The 20928-nt window shown below is 46.8% G+C and overlaps 1 protein-coding gene across 1 annotated transcript; it reads left to right on the forward strand.

Annotated features, from left to right (window-relative positions):
- The first annotated feature begins 1068 nt into the window (after positions 1-1068).
- tshz3a (teashirt zinc finger homeobox 3a) lies at positions 1069-18418 on the forward strand. The gene is made up of 2 exons (XM_085779811.1): positions 1069-1585; positions 14154-18418. The coding sequence occupies exons 1-2, from the start codon at positions 1546-1548 to the stop codon at positions 17492-17494; spliced, it is 3381 nt and encodes a 1126-aa protein (XP_085635937.1). The 5' UTR covers positions 1069-1545; the 3' UTR covers positions 17495-18418.
- Positions 18419-20928: the final 2510 nt, after the last annotated feature.

Below are 20928 nucleotides of genomic sequence, written 5' to 3' on the forward strand. Positions count from 1 at the left end.
TAATAATTAGCTATTAAGTCATACATGTCTCGATAGCAATGTTATCATGACAGATTCAGACTAAACAGTGAGAAAGGTTAAATCCAGTGACGATGAAGCCACTGACACACTGTCTGTTGACATCAGTGGAATATTATTCATTCAGTTTGTGGTTTTGCGGCTGCTGATTATGAGCCTACCGTGTGTGATGATCAGCTAATAACCCATGAGCTGTGATTCATACAGGGGCGCTGCCAGAGACTTGGGCCACATCAGGCCCCACCACCACCACCACTAACAGCACACAACCACTTCCTTTACAAATAGTCCTCCTGTCAATGCGAGTCATTTTTGCCAGCCACAAACCTTGGTCACCAAGATAAAGGACAACTCGCCGGTGACAGCTTGTTCCTCACTTTTCACTTTTCCTGCACCTTCTCTAATTCACTCCATTTTCCTCATCACCAGCACTCATCTCACTTCTGTACGCTACTATATAACTTTACTTTACTTTATTGTTTTATTGTACGTGGACAGTCCCAATTAATCAACTGCATTAAATACAGTAAAAAGGGCAGCTTTAGCCAGCATGGCTAATATCCTGCTGTAGTCCCCGGCCAGATGACAATGGGCATCCTAAAAAAACAACAACAACAATATATTACAACACAATGATTAAAAAGAATCAATAGGGAAAGGATAGAGCAGGTAGGCATCAGTACAATCATGCAAAGACAGCACATAACCTGAGGAGAGCCCTGCTTATGTGTAGTACACATAACAAATATGATAACAAGTCCTATAATATAATACTAATAAACATGCAATAAAAATTTCACCTCATGATTTTGCTGACTTTAATTGACTGGGAAAAATAATATCCTTCACAGTATTGACCTAAATTACCTTCAGTTGTGCATCACCACCGGTAGATGTAGCCTAAATTACCCTATTTCAGTGTGAATGAAGGTATTATGAGAGTAGCCTATTATAAAAAAAAATAAAATAAAAAAAACTGGCTGTCACTTTAATACAGACTGAATCAGTGAATGCCTCAAACTGTCCAGCAGCATCCAGTACACACTATAGGCTGTAGGAGGACACTCGGTGTGTGTGTGGTGTCCGCCCCTGAGAAGTAAAGAGTTAACGGAGCGGTGGGTTTGCCCATTCTCCTGCTGTGAGTGACGCGATCGTCTCTCTTATCCCTCAACTTTGCCTGTTGCCAGACCAGGCAGCCGAGGTGGACGCTGGGCTATCACCGCTTACATTCTTAACGCGACCACACCAAAATAACTAAATAGTCCTCCCACCCGCCGCCACCTCCTTTATTTATTGTTTTTTTCCGCTGACTTTTCGCCGCAGGCTCGCGATTCCGTAACGATGATTTTTAGTTTTCCTTTCCATCGGACTCCCCGATGTTGTGCAGTCTACTACACGAAGGCGTGAATCTTCTTTGAGTAGAGGTGGATCCTCCCGGATACAGCGAGGGGGCATATCAAATCAAAAAGAAAAAAAAAGAAAGAAGAAGGAGAAGAAGAGTTTCGCGGAAATCCCCACAAATAAAAAATGCCACGGAGGAAACAAGAGGCGCCCAGGCGCGCAGCAGGTATGTGTGTGTATCCAACTATAATGTGCGTAAATAAATCTAAGGCTATACTATCACAAAGCTGCGGATGTTACCTTTGTTTTGTAAAGCTCACTTTACAGTCACCGCATTTCCGTTTCCCCCCACTGTGTTTTCTAAACGATGCGCTTTGTCACTCTTGGCTACTCTTACCTGACCTCATAGAAACTGTTGTCTTTTAGAAAACGGATGTGTACACTTTCTATATAGAAACAAACAGATCTGCGTTTTCGCTCTCCACGCCGCGCAGCCACACTGTTTAGTCCCATCGGATGAGTTGGCTTTGCTGTAAACTTTCGCTTCCTATTGTTCCCAACTTGAAATCCCTGATAGTTGACCGATGTTTATTAGATGTGTGAGAATAAACCCTCTCCATATAAGCAGTGTTTTCTTGATGGTGAGTGCCCGAGGCGTGTCATAAGGGGGGGTTGGGGGGGGGACTGGACGTGAAAGGCTTTGTGCGCATTTGATTCGAGCGCATAACTTCTTTGCACAAGCGGAAAAAAGCCCCTACCTCTGAGCTTTTTTTCTTTCTTCTTTTTCTTGGGATAAGATAAACAATTTGAGGGCAGACAATGGGGTTTCGTGGGCTGGAAGGAGCCATAATCGACAGTTGCCATGTCTGATTTGACGGTTGATTGATTGGCTGTCATGCGGCTTTGATCTGATCCTTCCCGATTTGCATCAGAAAATCACTTCCCACCATGTGCTGCAGGCCCCTGACGTCACGTTTAAACCACTTTGAAAGGCCCTGTGTACTTTTTACTCTCTCTGCCCCTCTCTCTCTCTCTCTTTCTCATACACACACACACACATACACACTCTCTCTCGCTCCCTCTTTCTCTCACTCTAATGGTCAAGTAACTCACCAAAAAGTGAAAGAAGGAGGGACAAAGTGGTTTCACAGTGAGACATCACACACACAGACAGACGCACACACTTCCAGTAGAGAACATCACACTCCTATGTGCACATGCTCACTTGTTCACTTTGAACACACACACACACACACACACACACACACACACATACACACTCAGTGGGTAGAGGAGGCGGGAGGAGTGGGTTAGGGGTTGTAAAAGGAGCCGTGTGCTATGTAATGGAGGGGAGGAATGGGTTTGCTCTGTCAGACCGGGCCGTCACAACGGCTTTGTTTCATGTTTGATTTAATTGTCTCTCCCCTGACAGGCCCATTCATCAATGGCTTTAATGGTCAATCAGAGACAGGCTGAGTGAGTGCTCCCATTCTGTTTAGCCATAAGCTGGCCTGGGCTTTTATTTCATCAAAATGCCCTAGCCTAATGTACATGCTCACTGGCTCAGAGTGGCCGCGGGGAGCACATAAAGAATGACTGAAAGCTTTCTGATTTCAGATCAGTGAGAAGGATGTTTTTTTTTTTTTTCATCTCCTCCTCTCCACTCCACTCTCTCCTCCCTGCTACACTGCTGTTTCTCTGTTGACGAAAGGGAATAAAAGGCTGTAATATAGATCGTTTTGTGTTTTTAGAAAACAACTTTTTCTCTCTTAAACCACGCTTCTTTGTTCATTCATTCATCTATTCATTTCTTCATTTTTTCATGCTCCCCTTCCACCCCTGTCAGTCAGCCCGTGCAGCTGCAAGTTATAAAGTTGTCAACTGTTCAGTGGCACACAAAGGGTGATGATGAATTGATTGCAGCACAGAGCATGGTGATAGAGAGAGCAAAGAAAAGGATGACAGATGATGGGCCTTGATTAGGGACTTAGGGGGAGAGTCAGCCCACTGCAACCTTGAGACTTGCATGAAAAATCTACCCCCCCACCCCTCCACCCACCCCTGCACATACACACACACCCTGCCTTGCTCTCATTGTCTCTCAAACACACTCTCTCCGCTTCTCCCTCTCTTTCTTTCCTTCCTCCGTGTGAGAGGGTTTCTCTCTCCCTCTCTCCACAGTAGAAAACTTGTTTTGCCTGCTTCATTAGCGTTGGTCCAATTAGCCGTGAGGCTGATGGAGTCCTGACAGGCCCTGTGATTGGAGATGACAAGCTCGGGGTGCCCAGCCCAATGAGGTTTGCCACCACTTTGATGTAATCAACTTGATATTACACAGAGCCGCTCGCCTTTGGTTGTGCTGTAACTCAATTTTCCGCTGCAGGTGACAAATGGGCCTGCGTACCTGGGTCAGGTCTGAGTGCTCTTAACAACCAAGGGCAGCTGGCCACGTAAACAGCCGAGCAAACATGAGAAAAACACTCTCCCAGCTGTGGAAATACTGTACAGACCTCCTTCCTTTTGCTGCGCTGCAAAAGCCGGAGCCCCGGAGCTCGGAGCTGTTTGAAACGGCTGCAGAAAGTTGAAAAACCCCTCCGACTTAACAGGAAGTCGACATCGGCTTTACAGCACATGGGCAAAGACGCAGCTATTCCACTGGAATGTCTAACCTGCACAGTATGTCTGCAGAGGGGTGGCAGTGTATTTGCAGTATTTAGAGGGTTGTGTGTGTCAGTGCGCTGTCAGGCCACCAGAGAGAGAGAGAGAGAGAGACACCCCCTCTCCCCCTTTTCTCTGTCATAACCTGTACTCTGGTCATTTGTCTGTGAGTGAGTCCAACACTGAAGTAGAGGGGTGGGGGAGTCTGATGTGGACCAGGGCAACGGTCTCCTCTTTCTGCAGGGTCAGGATTATAGCTGCCAGACTGGCAGCCATCACTCATGTCTTTCTGAGTGTGTGTGTGTGAGTGTGTGAGTGTGTCTGTGCATGCTCAGATCAACAGGCACTTTCTGATTTGTTGGGTTCAAGTGTGTGTGTACGTGCATGTGTGCGTGCGTGCGCTGTTTGGCTAGTGATAGCGATGAAAGGAATTGTAACTGTAGCCCCCCTGTTGGGGTCGGGCCATAATTCTCCTGACCCTGTAAGCCTTTTACGTCGCCTAGTTTCTTCTTATCCTCCTCCTTTCTCTCTGTCTCCACGCATTACCTATACAGTATACATATGTCGTCATATTGCACACAAACATGGCAGTACTGGTGCTTGTAAAGACACGAGCATTCACGGCGCACGTTACAGGCACATGCGCACATGTTGTGACTGAGGTTGTAAAAGCAGCAGTCATGTGAAGTAAGCTGTTTTTATATCTGTCTGCCTTCCTGTAGTTTATGTGTGAAAAGCCTGCCTTTACGGAAGCAGCAGGGGAGCCCGAGCTGGGACCTAATTGTTCGGCCAACATACGGACTGACAGCGTTAGCGAGCTTTAACAACAACCCGCCTCCGCTTGGCGTTGTTTGCAGGTGTGAGCGTAGCGAATGTTTTGGCCTTGCAGGGCCTGTTGCTAATGAAAGTCCTGTGGCTGGATTCCGGTGAGGTTGAGTCACGTCTGTGATCTATGTGTCTGATAAGTGCATACCTAATGAGGCTGTGAGCACCAGTGGAAGGAGGAGGAGGAGGAGGAGGAGGAGGAGGAGGAGGAGGGCTGACAGAGTGTTTCCCACAGGTATTGACAGATGCCTTTTTGTTTTTGCCATAGGCTCCGACTCCATAAATCCTGCCTGTGTAATGATAACAGTGCCACCCTGCCAGCCAGTGAGTGAAAGAGAGAGTGTAGGAGAAGAGAGAAGGAGGGCAGAGAGGGGGGGAGAAGAGGAGGAGGAGGAGGAGGAGGAGGTGCTGGTTGGTTGGTGGTGGGGACGAAAAGGAGAAGAAGAGCGGGGGCGGTGAAATGGGCCTTCTCTCCTTTTTAACACACACTTGGCAGATGTCAAGCCATAGGGTTGGACTCGGGGAGAGAAAGAGGAGTGTAAGTGCTGTAGTAGTGTCACAAATAGAAAACCGTTAGCCCTCCACTCTTCCTTTCAGCTTTCAGTGTGCTTTCAGCCGAGGTTTTCAGCCGGGACTGCTGTCTGGGCACTGAGTCGGAGGCTTTGTAAAAATAGTCCCACCGCTGTTGTGATAGATGCAGCTGCACTGTGGCGACAATTGGGACAGACTGGATCCCTCCAACCCAACTCCCACCCACCCTCTCTCTCTCTCTCTCATTCTCCCACCCCTCCCAGAGGTAGAGAGCGTCAGAGCCTGGTGGGATGTGTGCTCTTTTCGGGGAAACTGAGCCGCTCCGGTCTTCAGGGGTCCTGAAACCCAATCCAGGAGGAGAATAGCTCGGCCATGCCAGAGAGCCGATTTCCTTTTCAACAGAGTCATTTATCACTGACCCACCCTTCGCTTCTGACACGGTGACGTGTGTCATTTATCAAACAGGCTTTACCAGACACACAGAGAAGGGAGGTGGATAGGGGGCAGAGAGGAGGAGAAAGAGAGAGAGAGAGTGAAAGAGGGGGAAACAAGACAGAGAGTGGACAGAGGGAGACAAAGAGAAGGAGAGGAATGGAGAATGAGGTGCAGAGTCAGTGGGGAGAGACAGAGGAATAGAGAGCTAGAAAAAAAGAGTCTGTCGTTTTTGTATGAGAGAGAGTTTTTCCAGGGAAGAGTGAGTTTTCCTCAAACCCTTGAGGAGATGTGTTTGGGAGGGGAGATTTTTTCGAGATGACAAGGAGGATTGAGTTACACTGAGTTGTGTTGTGATGAGTGACAGAATGTTCTACCATGACACATCTCTAGATGTCTGAATGAAGCGGAGAAATATGCTTTATGTCCGACAAGTGTGTTAGTGTTGTGTACACATAATATATGCACAGCAGACATTCACAGGGGCTCTGTAGAGGTGAGCATGTGTGTGTGCACACGTGTGGCCATATGGCGTCAATGTTTAATGTTATAATAGTGTGTGTGTGTGTGTGTGTGTGTGCTGCTCCCTGATGAGCAGAGCTGACAGGTATCACTCATGCAGCAGCCTGGCCTTTAAATGAACCCGAGCTGCTCTGCTCTCCCGTGGCCCTAACAGGCTCTCTCCAAGATGGATGCTTCTTTAAAAATCAGATTAATGATGGATACCAGGCTTATAGTGCCATTTATCATGAAGAATATTATTTAGGCCGGCCGTGTATGGCTGTAACTGGAGAGCCAGGACGAGAAGAAGCAGGGTGGAAAGCCTTAGACAGACACTCACTGTGTGATGGATGGCTGAGCGCTCTCTCTGAGTGTTACTAGACACCAGTGCCGCAGCAGTAGGCCATAATCAGATAGCCCAGGGATGTTTATCCCGCAACTACACTACCCAGATTGCCTTGCCTGGAGGGTTGCTTTATGAAAGGTGTAGTCTGTCATTATTATCATCTTTAAAAAGTTAGTGGAATCATGAAGAAAAAAAAAAACTCCAGACACCGAAGGGCACACACAAGACTCGATGGAGCTTATTGCAATTATAGATTATAAAATGATCCATTGGATCCAATATAGCCCAGTGTAATGATTACCTACAAGTTTCCATTTAGCTTGGCCTAGAAGTGTCCACAGCCCTGCACTATTCCCCAACAACCATGAATAAAAGAGTACAGTGAAAGGTCAAGGCAAGGCCAGCTCTGCTGCTGCTACAGAAAAGTAAAAAAAAACAAAAAAAAACAGTTGTTTTGTTTTTTGTGGCCTCTTCGTGTTCCTTCTCTCTGTCTCCTGCCTCCTCCTCCTCCTACACACTACTGTGATTTATAGTGGCCATCCATCTTTAGGCTGCGTCCATCACCTCCTCGTTGCTAGGCGATCATGGCAGCAGCTGTGTGTTGTGAGAGGGGTTTGGTTGTCCCACTCCCAAGCCCCAACTTTATTCCCATCAGCCTCCGCCCTCCCCCTCTTTACCCTAAGATTCAACTGTAAACAGTCCCAGGTTTAGTCTCGGCCACAAACAGCGAAACAAACTTCATCCTGGTTTTAAGAGCTGAATCCGTGTCTTTGTTTCATTGTTAACTCCAGCTCCAGTCCCGACCCTGGTGTCAGTTCTTTGGCCCGATTATTTATCTACATTATTATTACCATCATCTCAGACCTACAGTAGTGTCAGTTTAATCCCAGACCTTAAAGAAAAAATACATTTTTAGCTCTTTTTTCTTTTTCTTTTTTTTTTTTTTTACAATAAACCTGCTGGTAGAGAAACAGACACCTGGACACACTGCAATGACAGCAGCATCATACAGTATAATTCAGAGTTTGATCAATTAATTACAAGGAAGAACAAAGACAAAGGTGAACAGAGCTTTGAACACTCAAATTATTAACTAACTTGACAGTGCAACGTGGTGCAAATTTAATCTATTACATTTACAGTACTTTTGTTTTTGTTTTTTTTGTTTTTTTTGCATGCAGTTTTTCTATGCAAGTGTGATGGACAGTTCAGGTACACACAACTACGTATTCAGATAGTTTATTTAGATTACTGGGTTAAAACTGCCATGTTGTTTAAAATCTCTCAGAGCACTGGTATTTCCGAGGCTCCAGGTATAAATCTGTTTTGCAAAATCCCTGTCTCTCTGCAAAAAAATGTTGGCGAGTGAAAGAATTCTGGCATAAACTATGAAATTAAGATGCACACAGTAGTCTTTGAGTGTTGGACCAAGTTCACAGAGAGTAACCTAAACTTAGTTTGAGCCCCACCTTCATCCTCTTCCAGCCCCATTCACACAACCTGATGACCTTTTAACAGCATTGTTATACGAGGGCTTAAAGAGTTTTTAAGGAATGGGGAAATAAATAGCGGTTCTGCTTCAGGGAGCTTTACTTGAGGAAGGCGTATGGAAAGAGTGATGGAAAGAAAGAGGCAGAGGAGTGGGTTGAAGGAAGTTTGACTGACTACATATCATCAGGCGAGACAGACTCCATGTGTATGGCGGACTGGAACACCGTCTTCCCGCAGCACCTCGATCCCCATTACTGCCCTTGGATCTGCACCTGTGGAAGCAGTTTGTGTCGGGCGGAGGGAGGGGGGTTGTGCCTGTTTCTGTTTTGTTTATCGTTTATTGTGACTGCATCAAGTTCCAAACTGGGTCTTTATGAGTTCGGTCACCTCATTCTTTAACGTGTTAACGTTAGTTACGGTGAAGAGGGAGGGTGGGCCTTTATGTGTTTGTGGCTCGTCTCATGTCAGATAAACGGAATGAATTTTCGGGTCTCGAAGGTTTGTATGTGCAGCTGGCAGCTTTGAGGTCATAACACAAACAATCAGCCGAGGGTTGAATCCATTCAGTGTCTGCGTCCTTTTCTCTTTCTTTTCCCCTTTTTTGCTGTCTCTCTGTCTCTGCCTCACTTTCTCTTTGTCTCTCTCTCTCTCTCTCTCTCTCTCTCTCTCTCTCTCTCTCTCCCCTCTTACTATGTGCATTGACAAGGTTCAGCCCTAAGCTTTGCCTGGGGCCAGAATGATCTCTCTGTTTTTCCCATCTCCCATATCACACATCCTGCACTACAATCGGCGGACACAATGTATTCACAATGCCATCAGGGGGTAGAGAACACACACAAATAAAAACTGACAAAGACATCCATGATCGCTTGTAACATGATAGCTCCAGATAGCTTGAGACTAATGTAGTAGCAGAGTTATGCATTAAAAAAAAAAAAAGCAGAAAATGAGTAGCACTCGATAGCCTTCACCGGTCATATCTGAAAAAGCGACTTAATGTCAGGGCTTGTTAATTTTTCAGATGGCCACAGATCACCTGTTACATATTTTCTCGTGGGACTTTGAACCAGCCTGTAAGGATCAAAGGGAACAGAGGCAGAGAACTAAGTTTGATTGAGTGTGTTACTTTGACAAATGTGTACAACAGAAAGGCATTTTAGGTATGTTACTGATCTGCTGCTATTTTGACAGAATGGGGCTGTTTTTGGACTAAATTATTCTGATCTATTTAAAGAGTTTTAGGCTGCTGGGAAACTTGAGAGAGTGGGTGGAAGTCTGCGGTTTGTGTTTCTTTTTTTTTTTTTTTGATTGAGACTGGGGTGACTTCCTGTCCTGTAGTGTTCTGGAGCTGTTTCCTGTCAGTAAGAGCCCCCCGCTGAGGGGCCGTGTTGGTGTAAGGGCGTCAAGGTCCAGTTAAAATACTGTACACATGTCAAGAAACTCTTGTCATGTTGTGACACAGTTTAACTCTCTCCTCTCTGAGCCCCCCCTCCCCTTCCCTGCACTAACCAACCAACTGACTTCAAATATCTCAGCCAATGCCTGATCAAAGGCCTTGGCAACAAGGTCTAACCCGCTTCCTTTGCTCTTCACCTGGATCGTAAAAAAAAAAAAATTATGCATAGTTTAATATTTGTTCAACTGGAATCCGTATCCAGTCATTTATTTTCTGTCTTTTTTGTGCGTGTGTGTTGTTTGGATTTTTGTTGTCTTTGAACAATGCCATAAAACTTTTCCTGTAATCTTTACAGTAAGCTCGGGGACCACCCATGTAGACAATTTCCTCTCCCCTCCCTGGATCCCTGTAGTGTCTTTGTGCATGGTACAGTTCTTTATGCATACAGTTATAAAGTGATAAATAATGAGGTAATCAAGCTTTGAAACCCATGCAAACATTGTTTTTCCTCTTAGGGTGTTAATTAAGCATTCTCATTTTTCTTTTGTATCACTATAATACACTATAATATACACTCTGAATTGTAATTTATATTTTGATTCAGTTACAAACGGTTCAAGCATTTCTTCTAATTATTTCACACCGTAGTCGGCGCTCCCGTCTGTGCAGCGTCCCTTTTAACGTGAGAGAAACACAGATGAAATATTGTTCTCATGATGACCGCACAAAGGACTAGGATTTTTTTTTATATCACAATGCCTGCGGCAAGGTTGTAGTGTTTTTTTTTTTTTTCTCAGAGACCAAGCAGTCATTTGGATACGAAGGGTCAGACTCAGGTAGAGTTTTTAATGACACATCCTGTTTATCCCGCTGCTGTTGGGTGTGATCTGGCTCCCAGACTGTTTCTCCAGCCATGGAGGCCAGACCAGGAATATGCACTGTGGTCATCAAGGGGCTGATTTAAGAAAACAGACTGGAGTCCGTCGTATATAGCTTGAAGATTGACTCGTTTGAAAATTCACGAAAACACACTCAAATGTAGCCTATGTGTGGAGTTTAAATTGTGTGTGCATGTTTGAGCCGCTGTAGGCTCCTCGAGAAACACATGATAGTATGTGGTCCTATCACTCTTGCATATGAGGCCTATTTAAAAACACAGCATCAAAAAACAGACAGTGCTTTCAGCAGCACTTGAGGAAAAATAACCCATGGGACAGAGGGAAGGAGACACAGAGAGAGAGAGAGAGAGAGACTGTACGCTCTGCTTTAGAGGCAGCCACAGCACCTTCCTGCTTAATCACCCCGTGTCCCTGCCCTGTCTGTTGTTCCTGATCGTCAGAGCAGCACTGCAGTATTTCTATCAGATGATCTCTCCCGCTTCATCTGCGGCCCTTATGTTTATGAAAATGATACTCCACAGGAATGCCTCCTGGAAGCCAAGATGTCACTGTCTTTCCTCATCTCTTGCATCTACGTGCACATATGAGTGTGTGTGTGTGTGTGTGTGTGTGTGTGTGTGTGTGTTTGGGGGAGCGGGAGGGGGAGGGGTGCGGGGGTGTCATAATTGACTGAGTAGCTTTATTTATAATTACGTGAGAGTGTATTTGAGGTTGTGTGTCCTCTCTGCATGTGAGCCTAACATTTTCTGCAGCTCGTGTGTTTGCATGAATGTGTTACTGCTATTTCTGTGTGAGCCGTGAGTGAGATGTTGATTGTGCGAATGTGCACCTCCTACCCTTCTTACCACCCCCCCACCCCCCACCCCCCCTCTCCCCAAAGGAATCATTCATGGAACCTAATGATTCTTGTCTTTTCCCCACATGGCATCAGCTCACTTTATCATTACATGAACACACACACTCCCTTTCTCTCTGCCATACACACACACCAGGAAAACTCATACATTGGTGCTATACCATATGCTTAGATATTAGTTAAGACTGCATCCAAGAGTATTGTTGTATTCATAATCCTCTTCCTTTTTTATTCTAAGGGAGCCTCTATACTCCCATCACCTTTTATTAGCTTGATAAATCACCTCTGTTGTCAGTCAAGCCAGGGAGAATAATTGGATGTGGTTGTCGCCCTCTGTGATGGATTATCAGTCATTGGGGATTAAATTAACAGATAGTGCTCAGACATAATGGTTTTTGTTTTGCATTTTAAATTGCCTGGGAGCACGGCTAGACTCTGTAGGTTTTATAGTGGATCCTTTTGGACTACTCTCCTCCTCTCGGTGCTATCTAGGCTTAATGACAAATGAACAATAACCTATAGCGCTGCGGCTCTATTAGTATGAAATGTAAAACATTTAAGCAAGAAGTTCAGCCACAGAGAGAGCGAGTAAGTGGTCCGGCAATGCTTATAGTCGTGACAGCCTGACATGAAACTGGATATAGCAGTAGTTTGATGAAATAGGAAGACAAATATGAAGAAATGTGTGCAGCGTTTTCTTGTTGAGGAAGAGAAAAGTGACCTGACAACTTGGTCAAGCAGTGTGGCAGGCTCGCCTGATGCAAGCTGACATCTGTGACCAGCTAGTCAGGACACAAACACATTAACTACCTCATCCTGGCTGGATTTCCTCCTTCAAATGAGAATCTGACACCAACACCTTCCATAGGACGAGCGGAGAAGAAAGTAAAGCAAAAGCAACAAGGGCAGCCGCTTGAGCCCCGGTGGCAGTGAGATGTCTTCCTCGTGTGTTTGCTGGAGCGTTAGCGATTTACCTCCTCGGCCCCTTCTCCATCCTCCCAGACCCCTCCCTCCCTCCCCTCCACGTCCACATTATCATAATTGTGTCCAGGACATGAGGGGCTGGGGAAGTGATCATGTCATTTTATTTACACCCTGCTTGGCCCTTTTTACAAACAACATGCCGCTGACTGCCAAGCGAACTGGGGCCCGACGACATCTTTTGATCAGGGCTGTCGGGCCCTATCAGCAGAGAATGGCAGGTAATGGATACCCAGTGACAAACCAAATCTCCGGGAGGACGAAGAGGGGGCCGCACCTGCCAGGTCTCCATTAGACCGGCCTCTCAGTGGGGCTGCCTGCTGACTGTGCCCCCAGGGCCCAAATCAGACCAGCGCCAGCCGCATGGCTGCCTAGAGATTGGCTGTTAGCACTGGAAATGAGAGTTATTTCAGCTATGACATTTTTGTTTAGACTGGACATGTGTGTGTGTGTGTGTGTGGGGCAGTGGGGAGAATGAAGGATTTAGTCACAGTGTGTGTGTCTGTGTGCGTGTCTGTTTGTCTCCACATGCACAGGCTCGACTGTGCCCAAACCATTAAACTCTATACCTACAGCTTCTTTCTGTGGCATTTGTCTTAGTTTACAATATTGTCCTAACGGCCTCAGACCTGTCCACAGGCCATCCACTGTTTTCAGACATTATTTGTTTTTCCTTAAGTTGAGCGGTTTAGTGAGTGAGGTGGACAGGAAATGAGGGAGGCGGGCGGGGAGGGTGGGTGGGGGGGGGCATGGTGACAGTGCGGAAGAAGGGGGTGAGCGGTGGGTGAGTTGGCGTTGGGTGGGTAGGCTCGTCACCGCAGGAGACACAGGAGTTTGTGTGTGTGTGTGTGTATATATATGTGGGTGTGTACATGCAAAAGCATTCATACACTTATCGTCTCTCTCCATGTGCGCAGTGGGCGCCAGCATGAAAAGTGACACGTCGCTTATGCATCGCCATCACATTGACGGCCCTCCCTTTGATCTCATCCTCTTTATCCCTCTTTTCCCTCAGTCACATTTTATCCATCCCTTTTTATTTTGTTCTCTTTTCCTTTTTACTGATGTGTGAAATTTCTTCGTATTATGTTTGCATGACATTTAACACCTGTTTGGACCGGATTGAGGTTTGCTTTTTAAAAATGCAGCTCCAGCCCAGAGTATTGACTATCTCCTACATGTTAGGAAACTAATGAGCTCACTTCAGTCCAGATGACATTGTTGGCTGTCTATTCAACATGTCAAAATTTCACAACAAAATTCTGACATCTTTCTCTTGAAATTCTTTAAGATGTGCTCTTTGTCTGTGTGCCTGTGTGTGTGTGTGCGTGCGTGTGTGTGTGTGAGAGAGTCCGTATGTATGTGTGTGTAATCAGAGAAGAGGCAGATGAAGAGGCGTCAGACATATTAACTGACAGATGGAGGTTGATCCAACTCATTTATTACCCCAGAGGAGAATGCCACAGTGAGATTGGGCTTCATTAATTTCAGATTTAGTTTTCATTTCAAGCTGTTGCGCCCTGAGATAAATAAAATGGCGCATTATGTTTTTGCCAAGATATTTCTTTTTTGTTTTCCTCCAATAGAAGGGAGTGAAAAGAGGGGAGGCATAAGATCCGTGTGGCTGGGGTAGTATATAAATACAGGCTCGCCTAGAGGAAAATAACACCTCAACGGTTGATGAGGTGAAATGGGATGACTGTAATTTCTCAGCTCAGCTTTAAAGGCTCCCACACAGATGGCTCATTTATCCCTGGGAGTCCTCGGGCACACATAGCAGGGAAACTTTTTCTCCAGTTATTCTAACATGGCGTTTTCACTCCCTGCAATTTAACTCATCTCTTTCTTCCTCTCTCTTTGTTTCCATTCTGCTTGCAGCCTATTCTCCCGAGGAGCTGACAGAGCACACTGTGGTGGAGGACGAGGAGGCGGAAGCAGACGACCTGCCCTCAGCCCCTCAGGATGACCTTCCCATGAAAGATGAGTTTGTGGAGCAAAGTGCCGGGCCTGCCAAGGAGCAGGCATGTGACCAGGAATCAGCCGGGGTCGCAGAGCTCTCGGGACATGAGATGGACAGCGAGTCACATGTCAGCGAGACCAGCGACCGGCTCTCAGACTTTGAGAGCCCCTCCAGAAAAGCCGAGGGCATCTTGGTCACTCCACCTCTGAATGGTGGCACTAAGACACCCCCTGTAGGCATGGACACCTTAGAACAAATGAAGGCTATCTACTCCAGCTTCTTGACCAGCCCCTTGTGGTCACCGGCGCTGAACTTTAATTCCACACCGCCACAGGCGCAGTCGTCGGCCCCCACAGAGAAGCCGGCTCGCAGCAATAGCACTAGTAGCAGTAGCAGCTGCAGCAGCGGTAGCTATGACTGGCACCAGTCTGCGGTGGCAAAGACACTACAACAGCATCCCCCCCAGAGCCGTCACCCTCCCCAGGCCGAGCCCAGCCTCTTCAGTACAGTCCAGCTCCACAGGCAGAACCCAAAGCTTTTCGGCTCAATCTTCACGGGGGCCAGTAAGTTTCGCTGTAAGGGCTGCAGCGCTGCTTATGACACCCTGGTGGAGCTCACAGTCCACATGAACGACACAGGCCACTACCGCGATGACAACCAGGACAGGGCGGGCAGCAATGCAAAGCGTTGGTCGAAACCACGCAAGCGGTCCCTGCTGGAGATGGAGGGGAAGGAGGACGCCCAGAAGGTTTTGAAGTGCATGTATTGTGGCCACTCCTTCGAATCACTCCAGGACCTCAGTGTCCACATGATCAAGACCAAACACTACCAGAAAGTGCCTCTGAAGGAGCCCATGGCCCCCGTGGCAGCCAAAATCATGTCTTCTAAGAAAAGGGGACTTGTTGGTTTGGACCTCACAGGCTCGCCACGCTCACGAGAGGGAACCCCCAAAGCTAAGCACTCGCACTCGCACTCGCAGGCCGACCTGAGCGAAACCTCACAGAAACCCTCCTCCAGCCCCTACACCACCACCACCACCACCACCTCCAACAACCGCTACGGCCACCAGAACGGCGCCAGCTATGCGTGGCAGTTTGAATCCAACAAATTTCAGATCCTCAAGTGTATGGAGTGTGGGAGTTCCCATAATACACTGCAAGAGCTGAGAACCCACATGATGGTGACAGGACACTTCCTGAGGGTGACCAGCTCTGTGGGAAAGAGAATCAAAACACTCCCCGAGGCCACATCCCCCAATCCTGTGAGGGTGGCCACACCTACCGAACAGAGGGTTCAGTCTGTCCCGCTGGCACCCTCCACCTTCTCTCCTCCACCTCTCCAAACTACCCCGACTCCCCCCGCCACTTCCCCTCCCCTCAAAGAGATCAAGAAGGAGGAGGTCGAGGAGGAGTGCACTCGGCAAGAGGTTGCTGGAAATGAAAAGCAAGTGGCGGGTTCTGTGGGAAAGGAGGAGGAAACTGAGAAGGAGGAGAAATATGACATCTCAAAGTATAGCTATCTTACTGAGGAGGACCTGAAGGAGAGCCCTAAAGGGGGGTTTGATATTCTCAAATCACTGGAAAACACTGTGACATCAGCCATCAACAAGGCCCAGAGTGGGAATCCAAGCTGGGGGGGCTACCCTAGCATCCATGCAGCGTACCAGTTCCCCAACGCCCTCAAGCTTCAACAAGCCGGCATGGAGAAGAATTCCCCGATGAAGTTCTTGTTCAACGGAGGGGACGGAGCGTTGTCCAAGAACCAGCCCCTCATCTCGCCGCCGCTCAGCCAGTCGTCTCCCTTCCCCAGCAACAACTTCCAGGCGATGGAGGATTTGGTGAAAAAAGTGACTGAGAAAGTAGCAAAAGTAGAACAAAGGGTGAAGCAGTTGTCCCCAAAGAGGGAGAACCACCTCTCCCCTTGCAGTAGTGACGCTGGAGAGTCGCATAAGGGAGGAGAGTCTGACTCACCGCGGGAATGGAGGGCAGTCACCCCAGCCAATAGTGACAGGGGAAGCCATAGCGACAGAGCATCCCCGGCAACAGAACCCAAGAGAGAGACGGCAGTCAAATCCCCGCTGGCCTCTACGCTGAGATGCAGTACCGCCATTATTACTGGCCATACTCCTCCAGAGCAGCCCTTTGTCAACCCTCTAAGTGCTCTTCAGTCAGTAATGAACATTCATTTGGGGAAAGCAGCCAAGCCCTCCTTGCCAAACCAAGATCCCCTGAGCCTGCTCTCCAGGCTCAGCCAGAGCATGGCTGAGAGGGCTGCTGTGGCCGCTCCTCCCTCACAGACCAAAAAGCCGGAAAGTGTAGTCGATAATAGTTTTTGCCAGCCCAGCGATGACCAGCCTATGGACCTCACAAAGGGGAAAAGTGAAAGAGGAGGCTCCGTAGGCTCCGCCCCCCTGACCCCTTCATCCACGGCCTCCTCCGTTTCTCCCTCGTCTCTTGTTACCCCTGCAAAGCTAACCGTGGTGTCTCCCTACACATCCACCAGCCCCCTACATGAAAACGCACTGTCAGATATCTCAGACATGCTGAGGAACCTGACGCAGTCCCACCACGTCTCAAAGCCTCCGTCACGATCCCGCGTCACAGACAAAGCCGAGGTGGTGGGGTCTACTCACGATGACGACGACGCGTCCCTGCACGGGCACAAGCGTAAGGGCCGTCACTCCAACTGGAACCCCCAGCACCTCCTCCTCCTGCAGGCCCAGTTCGCCTCCAGCCTGAGGCAGACGTCAGAGGGGAAGTATATCATTAATGACCTAAGCCCACAGGAAAGAATGCATGTATCGCGTTTCACAGGTCTCTCAATGACCACCATAAGCCACTGGCTGGCGAACGTCAAGTACCAGCTGAGGAGAACAGGCAGAACCAAGTTCCTAAAAAACCTGGACTCTGGTCAGCCTATTTTCTTCTGTAGTGACTGTGCCTCGCAGATCAGAACCCCGGCAGCTTACGTGTGTCACCTGGAGGCTCACCTGGGGTTCAGAGTCAAGGACCTGGCCAAGTTGTCCCCCAAACAGACTGTCAGGGACTCCCATTGTCTCTCTGAGAAACTTGTGCCCCTGGAGTCCTTCCTGTCCCCACAATCACAAGAGGACTGCAGTAGCAACGCGGCGGTGTACCGCTGCCAGCTCTGTGTCCGTAAATTTGCCACTAAGCACGCCATCAAGCTTCACCTCAGCAAGAGCCATGGGAAGTCTCCAGAGGACCATCTGCTGTATGTGTGCGAACTAGAGAAACACTAAATTACTCTCAGCAGTAGACATACTGGAAAACATATGTAGAATGATGACTGTTCAAAAAAAAAAAAAAGAAGGAACAGAATATTTGAAAAGTGTGGTAATGCACAAAGATGCCATGAACTACTGTTAAAGACGTCAGCACAAGGTGTTTACATCTATTTGGCCTATAAACATTTCTGATTTCTCTGTGTTTCAAAAGACATTTATTTCACATCAAAATATACTGTTGGTAAAAGATATTCAGCCCAGCTTGTTGTCTCCCTCACTCTGCGTACACCTTTATGTACATATGTGAGACAACAGAGGACGGATTCATAATCACAGTGAATCTCTTGACTAGAAGGTCAGCGAATAACTTGAAATGTATTAACTATTGTATTTATTTTGTATTTTTGGTGAGTTTTGTTTTTTGAGTTGATGGTAGACTGCATGTTCAACAAGTTTTACCGATACGTTTGTACAGTCCTGTCCTGTCCAGATTTTAAAATGCCCTTTGGTCTTTTTTTTTTTTCAACACCTTAAAACAGCCAAATGCCTGGGAAAGCTCCTTACCAGAGTCTGCCAAACAGCAAAAGTTCATTGCTTGTTTTTATGGTTTTCTCTGTACAGCCTCTTAATTTTCTTGCTGATTGTAAAAGCTGCCTTGTTCTTTATCATTGAGTAAGGGGCACTTAAAATCCAGTTCTGTGTAAAAATGTTCATATAATGTATAAGCTTACAACTTGCTGTTTAAAATATGCATACTTGTTATATTTCCTAATTTAAGAGGACTATGACTATCCACTGGTGCAGAGCCTTTGAAGAAGATTAAAAAGGACATTGTTTTGCACAATAGTTTTATAAATGTTATTTGATAAAAAAAAAAAATTACAAATATGTTAATGCCTTGTGCTTCTATGATTAAATTGAATTAACTGCTGCATAAAACATTGGTTTTCTTATTCATGTTTACCAATCAGAGAAATGTTGTAGATAAAGGTGTATTTTGAGTTGTGTTGTCCAAAATGTAGTTTCTGAGCTGTAGTCTAATTTTTCACCTGGCTTAGTGGAAAATCTGCATCTTAGAAAAAAAAACACACACACACACACACACACACGCCTCCCAAATGTTGTCCCACATTGTAATGACTAAGCATTTACAAATCATCTGACAGATTGCTCACCAGCCTACATCTGCAGAAACCCTGAACAGGGCTTAAAAACCCTCAGCATTTATCTCTGCAGTTGTCTTCTCAGCCGCAATTTGTCTAGATATTCCTGGTGATTTCTGTGTTGTCGCGTTGTTGCGGGGCGGACTCGAGAGGTGCGAGTGGTGCCACTGCCTGCAAGGCGTCTGGCAGGTGGTGTGTGCTGCATGTAAACCACCAGATGTTTCTGAAACGAGCCACTGGAGGAGGAGGAGGAGGAGGCAGGCAGGCTGCAACAGCAGGCAGAGTGGGCTGATTACCACGGGGGCTTGGATGCCATCAGGAGCCCTGGGCACAGACAGCAGATCTGGCACACACCTGGACTCCAAGACTGTCCCTTGGAAAAAATAAAGCGGATCCTATATACGCGCACTGAGACGAGCTGACAGTGGTGCAGAATGCACAGACAGGTGCTATTCCCTCAAAGCAGGCTTTTGGATCTAACAATATTACTGGCAGGTGTTGATGCCATCAGAGTAGTCACAATTCAGGCGCAGTGCCATGTAATGAGAAAGTTTTTTTATGCTTTCTGTATGCATGATAAAAGCACACACATAGAGAGAGAGAGACACACTCACACACGCACACACATTTTAGCCCACACATTTCCTCCCATCTACCTTTGTCTTATTTGAAGATGCCTAGGGACACCATGTTCTTTGTGTTTGATGTTCCCAGGCTGTGCTTGTCATGATGGACTGACTGAGTGACTTGGGGCCAGGGAAGTTATCTGGTTACTATGGTGACGGGCATTTGCCCAGCCTCTAACCCTGCTCGCTCACTCAACAGAGGACAGCTCGAGTGCAGCACACCCATTTACTCTCTTAAATCTCATCATCTCGCTTCAGTTCCTCCCACCCGGGAACAGATTAATTAACACACACACACTGTGTCCTGACCCCGTCTTCTCACACAAACTCATTACCGCCTCAGACTTGCTCCCGGCCCTCCAACGTTTAGGATACATTGGTCTAACGTTGTGGGAGAACCCAGTGATGACTCACATCTGACAAGCAGAATAAAGCCCTTAACAAAGGATGATAATTGAAAGATGGGATTCAGACCGGTAGCCATTGATAATGCAAATGAAAAAGGCTGAGCTGCCTTATTAAATATCTTGTGAGTTTTCCGAGCTTACCAAGTCTATGCTGCTATAAAATTATCTCTCAGACATGATCAATTTTTTTTTTCTTTCACCACTGTAAGTGTTGATGAATGCTTTAGGCTTAGTGATGGACTCGGGGGCGAGGATGGTTGGGGGCGTTAATGAGATAGTTGACACTTTGGGGGTTAATGAGGGGCTGGAGGGAGAGGGCTAAATGATTGGACTTCTGCTCGAATGAGCATTATGGTGGCTGCTAGAGCAGAGCAATGTAAAAACCGAGGATCTGCTGTAGCCAATTATTTAGCATGAAAAACACAAAACTCCTCTCGATTGTATTTTTCTGCGATAATAAAGAGGAGATTAGATGTGTTATCCATTGTTCTTTTGTCTTGACTATCCTTGAGGGCTGGGTAGTTATAGAAGCCGATGTGCCTCAATGCTCCTAAAACAAAGTCAGCAGTGAAGGGGGAAGAAAGGAGGCGGACAGGACAGGGATAGGATAGGAGCAGAATGAGTCCCCCCACTCCTCCACTCCACAGATCTCCCATCAGCTCTTGTCATCCCTCTAATGAATATCAGTTAAATTGCTCTGTGGATCTGAGGAGTTTGGATGTCAATGTGATTTGTGCGAGTGTGGCGGATGGAGGGGCCCAGACTAATGAAAGGCGAGCAGAGCCTGACAGAGTGATGAGCATCAAGCCCATCAGACCAATCACACAAGAGTGGCTGACAGCGGCGACAGACCGACAGCTGAGGAGGAGAGGCTATGTATTTAGGAAAACAAAATGGCTGCCAAAATAGTGGCGGATGTCTTTAGAGCACATTGATATATATTGCTCCTGTCTTAGTGTGTGCTTGTACAGTTGTGTAAACCGATAACAGGCCACCGTGTCGCAAGCATGCAGCCCCGAAAAAGCTGTAAATTGTGCTTCCAGCAAGATTTATAGAAGCCGGCTCTCTCTAGTGTTTTTAATGCTTTGCGTTAATCAGAGAAAGTCTTAAAAATATCAACAGGTTTAGAGGATAACACGGTTTAATCACTATTAAAAAAAAGGAACAACAAATCAAATGCTCCTCCAAGTCTCTTTGTGACATCATTTTATTAAAAAAAGGAAGAAAAAAAAAAAGCTGTGAGGCTCCTGAAA

This window comes from Trachurus japonicus, chromosome 6 (genome assembly GCF_045865225.1).
Source record: "Trachurus japonicus isolate A0001 chromosome 6, Traja_1.0".
Lineage (NCBI taxonomy): Eukaryota > Metazoa > Chordata > Actinopteri > Carangiformes > Carangidae > Trachurus > Trachurus japonicus.